This window comes from Gavialis gangeticus, unplaced genomic scaffold, assembly GCF_001723915.1.
Source record: "Gavialis gangeticus isolate Ggan-Ray unplaced genomic scaffold, GavGan_comp1, whole genome shotgun sequence".
Classification (NCBI taxonomy): Eukaryota; Metazoa; Chordata; order Crocodylia; family Gavialidae; genus Gavialis; species Gavialis gangeticus.
Genome location: NW_017729033.1, coordinates 84,850,401 through 84,859,225, shown reverse-complemented (window position 1 = coordinate 84,859,225; position 8,825 = coordinate 84,850,401). Strand labels below are relative to the sequence as shown.

Genomic DNA, 8,825 nt, shown 5'->3' with positions numbered 1-8,825 from the left:
CTCAGTCAAATAAGGCAATGCAGAGTTTGTCTGCATCTTGTTTGAGACTATATTTCATAAATTTATAAACAAAAATACATGTTATTTACAAATGATATGTTTATAAAGTCTGTAAGTAAGTTATTCTGATACAGAGTAAGATTTCTGAATAATACAGTTTATATTGTTGGGACAATTTATTTATGTAACACACTTTAGTGTGCGTCATTTAGATGTTTTACTTGGTTAATATATTGATGATTACTTCAGAAAAGGCAATGGCTGCTCATGGTTGCCACCACCATGAAGTATATCAAAGAGATTAAATATTATTCAAGATGAAGATAAGGTCAACATTGTCTTTTAGGAATAATGAAGTTTGATGTGTATCTTAAGTATGCCAAAATGTATTCTTGTAGTTTTGACTGAAGAGCAACGAAAACGGTTCGGGGTCTGGGGCACATGACTTATGAGGACAGGCTGGGGGAACTGGGTTTATTTAGTCTGCAGAAGAGAAGATTGAGAGTGGACTGATAGCAGCCTTTAACTACCTGGAGGGTGGTTCCAAAGAGGATGTTCTTAGTGGTAATAGATGACAGAACAAGGAGCAATGGTCCCTAGTTGCTGCAAGGGAGGTTTCAGGTAATTATTGCTAGGAAGTGTGTGAGAGAAGATTGAGGCCACAAGGTTTTCTTAGTACAGACTGCCAGTAGTTCCATTAATCAGCACTTCACGTTGCTTTTCTTGGCTGCCTGAGGGCGTGAGATTCTGTCTTTTCCTTGAGGGCATCTTAACTTTATTTTCATAGAAGGGAGACATGAAGAATCTAATGTGCCTTTAAAAAATAGCTCTTCTAATCTAGGATCTTGAATACAAATGCAAACCATAACTCCCATCTTAAAATAGAGGGGCAGATAGCAATTAGTATAAAAATTCACCAAATGCTCCACTTTTGAACATTTAGAAGTAACAGATTGCCAATGTGGGCTCAGCAGATTGGCTTGAGATACTTACCCTGGGCTAGAAACAGTGCTGGTGAACTCTGAGCAACCCCAAGGGTGGAGCAGGGGAGCCCTGCCCTGTGGAAAAGGAGAAGCCAGTTGAAAGAAGGGGTTTTCAATCCCCTCATTTGCATGGAAGGGGGATGGCCGGAGCTCGGGGCCAGCCACCCTGAGACCTGGTTGGCAGGTTTGCAAGCCAGGGAGGGACTGCCTGACAGAATAAAAGCAGCAGCCAAACTGGCATGGGGGGCTGCTGGCAGTGACTCCAGGGAACGATGCAAGAGGCCTAAGAAGAGCTGGGATGAGCTGACCCAGTGGAGGGAGCAGAGAGACCCTTCTGAAGAGCCTCGAAGGCTGTGGGAGAAAGCAGCGGCAGTTGACTATGACCCCAGCCCTGCAGCAGAGAGGGAGCAGCAGCCAGGGCTTGGGGCAGACAGCTGGTGCCCCAAGGCCCCATTGCAATGTGCTGGGCATCCCGGAGGCTAGGGGTGGCAGTCAGCCTCCCACACCACTACAGAGAAGAAGCAGCGGCCAGGAGCGCAGGCAGCATCCTTATCGGACCAGGGAGCTGGGCTGGTGAATTGAGGAAACCCCTTACCTTCCCTGGGGAAGCAGGACAGCAGCAGGCAAGGCATTGGGATCCTGAAGAGCGGCAGAGCGCCAGGACGAGGGTCCCTGGGAGCTCGGGGCATAGGCCAGCGCTCAGAGCGGGACTGGCGAGCCGTGAGGTGTGTGGGGCACTTGGCCAGTCATCTGGAGCAGGGGTTTAGAGCAACAGCCCCTGGGAGCTGCCTGTGCTGCTGACCCTCTGCCACTGACTGCCCCAGAGGGAACTCAGTTCTGTCCCTTATTCTGCAGCTGATTGTCATGGATGGAGTCCCTGAGCTTTGTGCTTGGGTCATGCTGATTGCTGCAGGAGCCTACTCTGTTGCTTGCCTTTTTGGTTGCCAAGGAGGGTCACCCTTCAGCCTCTTTGGGGGCTGGGGTTTGATACAATTTGATTGCTGCAGACCAGAAGAGCTTAACCTGTTCCAGTCTGTCGCTTATTGGGAAGCCTGTTGGAGCTCCTGGGAGTGCCACCTTGCTTCCTTGTGGTAGCATCTCAGCAGTGGCTGAAAACTGCCAGTTACCCTACCTGTGGTTCTTGAGTCAAGGGTTGACTAATGCATTCTGGTTTGTTTTGTGATTCTGGTTATGCCATTTAAGTTCACTTGTAAATAACCTTTCCTATTATTCTTGTTTTGTAAATAAAATGTAAATAGTTAAATCAGTTAAGTGTTAGACCTTCTTGGGACCATGGGCTGCTCTGTTGTGAGTAGGGGCCGGCTGGAAAGTAAATTGGTACTGGCCGGAAGCCCTGCCCCACTCTCACCACACCATCCCTGATATTGGGCAGGGGTGGCAACTATTGGGCCGCCACCTGGGTTATATAAATACAAAAATTATTATACAAAGGCAATGTTTTTTGCATCAACTTTTATTAGTGGACTCATTTTAGTACCCATAATAATTTTTAGAATGTCCTACCACATGGCTTTCACCATCTGATATTCAACATTTGTACCAATGTTCCAACTAAACACCACATTTTCTAATATCTGACAGTATAGAAATGAGAATCAAATTATTGGCAAGCTCTTCTAGTCCTTACTCAGGAAAAATTCCCATTGAGATCAATGGAGATTTTGTCCCCAAAATTTACTGCAAAACATGACCCAGCAGCATATTTTTAATATGTATTTCTATAGCAGTTTTTGTACTTGACCTTTCTAAAGAGATTTCTTTTTTTTCTTAATTTCTCTGATTTTTTATATTGTGAAACAGGTATTGGTGATTGTGCTAACCTTTGATGTTTTGGCATCATATTCATAATAAATACCAGGAATATATGTATATATACACAATAACTTGGGTGTGTTCTTCATTGCTGAACTCTCTAGATTCAAATCACTAGGTAGCAGAGCAAACTGTACTGTATTTTTTCCTGGCTGCAGTTCTAAATCTTGACTCCCTGATCACAGATGTAGTACAGCTGACTGAAATAGTGCTATAATATTTCTTCAGGTCCTTGTGCCTCTTCCCTTTTTGTACCTCTTCCTCTTCTAGCTTCTTTCGCATTTCAGCAATCTTTCCATTCTCTAACAAAGTGGAAACATTGGAGACTGTAAGTTTTCATTAGCAATTAATGTTTAAAAATTCCATTGGACTTTGTCAGTAAAGATAGGTAGGTTGCTAGTCATAAGGAGGTACTGATTTCTGCCTAATATTATAAGTTTTCTGGGGCAGAAAATGTGTCTTTGTATTAGCAGAAAGCGGTTATTCCTGATTGTTATTATAATGGGGCCCAATTCTGGTTGGGGTCTTTAGATGCTACTGGGATACAGAAAATGATGCTTTTATTGCTAATCTTTCCCTTCTTGTCTCTACATTTTACTGAAATGGTATAATACATAACTTTCTCAGAAGCTGCCTTTAAATACTGCTTCATTGTTATCCAGGATGGAAGACAAAAGGCCCTACAAAGTACAAAAAATAACAATAAGTAATTTTTGTTTTCACCCTCTGACTAATAACACCCTCTGCTCATAACACATTTTGGGGTAGATTCTGATCCAACTATCACAACAAAAAAACTGAGTAAATTTCACTGAAGCCAATTAAGTTATTCTATATTTACAGCAGTATTAAATAAAAGCAGAGCTTTTGCATCAGTGAATAAATCTTTTAAGGTCTCTTCTGGATTTGGCTTTCCAAGATAGTGGCCTTTTCTATCACTAGCCAAACAAATGGTACTCCTAAGTATGGGGCAATATTTACATCATAATGGGTAGACTTTATTTGTACAAAAATCATTTTAAAATATACAAGGACTACATTTACAGTTGTACCCAGCAACCCCACTTGAGCTTTTGTGCTGTACAACCATGCACTAGAAGAGCTTAACCCTACGCAACTGTTATAAAATGGCCAGGAAAGTATTTCCCAGGCAAGAAGATCAACAATATGTTAAAGTACAATAATGGAGCTGTATAGAAAAGTTTGCATAGCATCTGCCTATGCCAAGTCTGACTCCGTAGCACTACAGCTTCTCATCTATATGGGAAGCGTAGTCACAAACATAAGAAAAGTGCTGTTATATGCCTTGATGCTTTATTGAACATTAGGAAGTTACCTCTGATGTCTCTTGCCTGCAAAAGATGTACCCTAATGAGTGTAACTCATCCTACTAAAGCAAATGCAGGTCTATGGAAGGGATTCGTGGAACTCCAGTTCCTCATTATGTTTTACTTTTCTTTCATGGAATGACTCTGCAGCAGTGGCTTTGGGGTAACTAAAATGGTCCCTTAAAACATGCAGTGGATTGAAAAAGTAAACTACAGGACTCCTATCTGGGCTACAAAGCCTTTATACTGATCCCTATAGATGAAGTATCATATAAGAAATATTTCTGTGACATTCCTCCCTTTCCCAACTCCATAGGATGAAGGCCTGGGGGACTATTTCTGCGGTAATGGATTCTACTTTCCTCTCTAATCTTCCTACAAAATTATGTCCCTCTGCCTACATACATACCATTTTTTCCAGTGTAAATATATTAGCAGATGTCTTAAATCTCCAGTTGTTAATTAAAATATTTGTAAATATGACTTCAGTACTTGTGCAAACCAAGAAAATGTTGATTAGAAATGTAGGTTACGCATTGTTAACCATAAGAAAGCCTGAATGTCTTAATAAAAGATGCATAGTTTAAATTCATGTTATTGAGTTAGATGCCAAAATAACTATGCAAATTGTTCTGGACTCTGTTAAGTAGTTAGATTAGAAAAGCTAACACTCTTGTCTAAGCTTAAAATTTGTGGGTGGGGAACCATAGGTAGCATAAATAGTCATGGCTTCTTTGACTTTATTGGTCCTATAACAATTTACAGCTGCAGCAAATCTCTTTTAGTAAAAATGAAATGCAGCCAAGAGTCGGGCATTCAAAAAAAACATGGGAAAATGCTGACTGTAAAAACAAGCTTTAAACAAATAGATCACTGTGGTAATGAAATAATTGGACAGTAGCATTTTAATTGGTTTAAAAGAAGGAATGTTTATTACAGTTTCTCCAAATCAAGAGACTGTTGCAGTTTAGCTGGAATTGCCTGAAAAAGAAAGACAGTTTTCTTTTAAAAATAGTGGGAAGAATTTCTTTCAGGACCTAATTAGGACAAAAAAAGGGAAATGACCCTGAAAGAACAATTTATCACTTTAAAGGTCCAATCTAAGGGTCGCTTTTTTCAAAAGAAAAACTCCCAGGCCTTCAAAATGCTTTGGATAAGATCCTCATTGTGGTTCTGTTGTATTAGGAAAAAAAATGCTGTGGTATTTAGAATCTTTTTTTCCAGAAACAAGAAATTCTTAAAACTAGAAAACCAAACCTTAAACTGGTCCTAGAACTTCCCTAGTCAGAAAACTCAAACAAATATTCAGATATGTTAATACTTTTAGTCAAAAATTTTATCTGAAAAGCTACTTAGGTCGAAAATGGGGTAAATAAAAAAAATAATAAAAAACCACTAGCCCACTAAGATGTTGTAAAGTATGATACACACCTTGTGGGTTATATACTAAAGCTGTACACTTGTAATCAGAAATTTCTTCACAAATATCCATGGAATATATAGAGTGAACTTTCTCCTGACTCCCTGAAGTATATCTGTATTTACACTGCTCATTAACCAGGGCAGTGATTTGGTCCTGAAGATTAATATAGTCCTTCTGCAGGTGGCGGACTTCGAACTGCAATACATCCCTCTCATTTTCTATCGTTCTCAGGTGGTTTTCCATTAGTAAGCGGTCCTCATTCAGTCTTCCAATGCTAATTTGATACTTGGAAACATCATGTTTATGGTCCTGTAGTTCTTTTTTAAGTAGCCTATTTTCCTCTGTGATGTTTCTGACAGCAACTGATAACCTCTCCTGGTCTCTGTCCACATTGGCCAAATTAGTTTTCAAAAAGTCAATTTCTGCTTTTGCATTTCTAAGTTCAGTAAGGAGTTTCTCCTCGGCATAAGTTTTATCTGATTGGACTTTCTCAAGCTCCTTCTGTTGCATTTGTCTCACATTAGCATATTCCTGCAATGTCATTTCAAGGTTAAACTTTTTTTCTTTAAGTGACTGCACTAATTGAAGAGTCTCCTGTTCGGATTTTGTTACGTTTTCTTTGTCTTTCAGATGCTTTATTTCAATCTGATTTTGTACAAGTTCTTTTTCAAGCGAGGTTTTTTTCTTGCATAAGCTGGGATGTTTTTGTTTCTAGTTTCCGATTTGCTTCTCGTAAGACTGAAGATTCCTTTAGCAAAGAATCCAGTATCACAGTGAGTTTATCTTTTTCATTGGTAGCAGCAATCATATGTTCTCGTGCTTCTTGACTCTTAATTTTAAAGTCATCTAATGTTTGCCTCATACACTGGTTTTTAATACAGAGTTGGCTCCTCTCTTCTTGGAGAGTTTTCTTTTGGTTGTGAAATTCTTTACGGTTTTGTAACAACCTTTTCACTTTAATACCTTGCTGTCTTCTTCTGATTTAACTAACCTGCCTTTCATGTTTTGCTTTTCTTCAGCCTGAGGTTTAATTTGCTTTTCATATTTTGACCTTTTTTCTCAAATTATAATAGTATTATAATAGTAAGATGTTTCACTTCTGCCTTGAAAGTTACATTTTCATTCTCAAAGAGTTGCAGCATTTTATTTTGCAAGTGTTCAGAATATTTGGCGGAATTTTGTGACACTTCAGTTTTTTCAGAGTACTCTGACACAGCTTTGATTTCATTGAATTTAGGATTTCCAGGCTCTAGTATTTGTTGGCTTAGTATATGCAGTTGGTCGTCTTTTTCTCTCTACAGTTGTTCTATGTGATCAAGCATTTGTAACTTTTTCTTTATTGTTTTGGAAAAGACATTGAACTGGAACCCTTTAACACCATTGTCAGTGCTATAAAATTTATTTTTCTTTTTGCTTCCAGCTTCTCCTTGAGTACTGCATGTACTTTTAAGGGCAACATTCCAGAATGTTTCATATTTAGAATCTTTATTAAATTCTTTATCAAGATTCAGATTATTTCCTTGAAGAGAAACCAGTGTAATATGTGATGTGTCTACTGTTTTTTCAGGTTCTGAAATTTCTATTGATTTTTTGAGTCCCCACTTAATTTCTTGCAAGATAAAAAAAGAGTTGATATTTTGGGCTCTTGTTTTAACATATAACCAGAATCATTATATTGATTACAGGAAACATTCTGAAGTTCAGTCGCATGTCCTAGTTTCTGTTCATTAGGCTTTTGGAGATCTTGTTTCAATTGTTTGGTAGAATAGTTAAGGTCTGTTAATGAAATTCATCATCATATTCAAGGAAAGTAATGGGAGCTTTAAGTTCATCCAAAATTAATTTATCATTAGCAGTAGTAATACCTTCAGCTTCCATACTAGAGCAAGGTAGAAAACATTTAGGTTTGGCAAAATCCCTCAAAAAATATTATTTTTTTAGAGTATTCATAGCTTTGATTTCAGTCGGTCCTAATTGTTTTTTGATCTTTCCAGCTATTACAGTTTTTAGTGAAATCTGGTGAGAAATATTTACATCACTGACCGCATTTCCAAGGAAAATATTAGAATTTGCTTCCAGGGGCTGGTTGGTGCAGTGTTTCTGACCATACTGAAATTCCTTCATAGAAAATGGTGATTGTGGACTCTGTAAACTAAAATAACCCAATAACAATCATTCTGTAAAAACTGTTGTTTACAATTCTAGAGGCAAGAGCCGGCCAAATGGTTGCCAAGTCTATGATGCATCTTGCAAAACCATTACCGATTATATATGCTAATACCATTTATCTCTAACACAAGGAAAGGAAAATGAATAAGGAGAGAATTGAGTATGTCAGTAAATTTAAGAAACCATATTATGAGCCATATTTCATTTAATTAGGTCTTTTGTTTTCTTCCTGAAGCCTACTAATATTTGTTAAGATGCTAAAATGTTTTTAGAGAGCAAAGGCCCTATCAGAACCTAGAGAGGGGACCCATTGCTTTAGAAAAAGGCCTATTCCACGGCCTGTTTTTTCCAGTGACCCTAATTGGAATAAGCCTAAAGTACTGACATATCCCACTGAGTTCTCTGGGGACATGTGCAGCTGGGGAAAGACAAGTTAACTAGTGAGCTAAGTGTCTTTTGAGGTCAAAAGTCCACTCATGCCTAACAGCTTGTTGGACCAGAATGGTTAGGGAACCCACAGAACCCATGACAATCCTGTAATGCAACCAGGATTTGGTTCTGAGTCTATGTAATGGTTTACTTATCATGCTACAGAATTAAAGCCACCTATCTGATCATCCCACCCCACTTACTTTAAAAGTTGTTTACTGAATAGAATCCAGGACTTCAACATAGTTTAGATGACCTGGTTGAAGTCTAATCTACAACAAAAAGCTTTCACCATATTGGAGAAAAACCTTGTTAAGTCCCTCAACCTGGCTGTATCTTCCCCGTTGACTTAAATAACGGTTCTTTTGAGACAGAATTATGGTGACATCATGTAAGTGTATATTATTAGTGAGGAAGTTGTGGCTTCTTTTCATGTACAGACTAACCCTTGGTTTTGATTGCAGTGCTTTATGTCTTTTTATTCATAACTTCTGTGGTGATAAGGATTAGGTAACATACTCACAAGTGTTTTGGCAGGTGAGTTGGTCATCAGAAATTTCTCTGAGCTACCCTGTGAAGTTGTTGCATCAATTACACTTTTGTTCATTATCTCACTGATTTCAGACTGTACCTGAAAAAGAAGTATTAAGACTGTTTTTC

General features: G+C 38.6%; 1 protein-coding gene across 1 annotated transcript; it reads right to left on the bottom strand.

The window, feature by feature from the left end:
• Window positions 1-3,532: 3,532 nt before the first annotated feature.
• Window positions 3,533-7,730, bottom strand: CCDC110 (coiled-coil domain containing 110; the record flags this gene model as incomplete). Its single annotated transcript, XM_019525873.1, is given in 6 exon segments — window positions 3,533-6,248; window positions 6,250-6,527; window positions 6,530-6,635; window positions 6,638-7,156; window positions 7,159-7,349; window positions 7,352-7,730. Coding segments are annotated over 6 exon segments (2,229 nt in total), but the record flags the coding sequence as incomplete, so codon positions are not given.
• Between the last annotated feature and the right edge of the window lie 1,095 nt (window positions 7,731-8,825).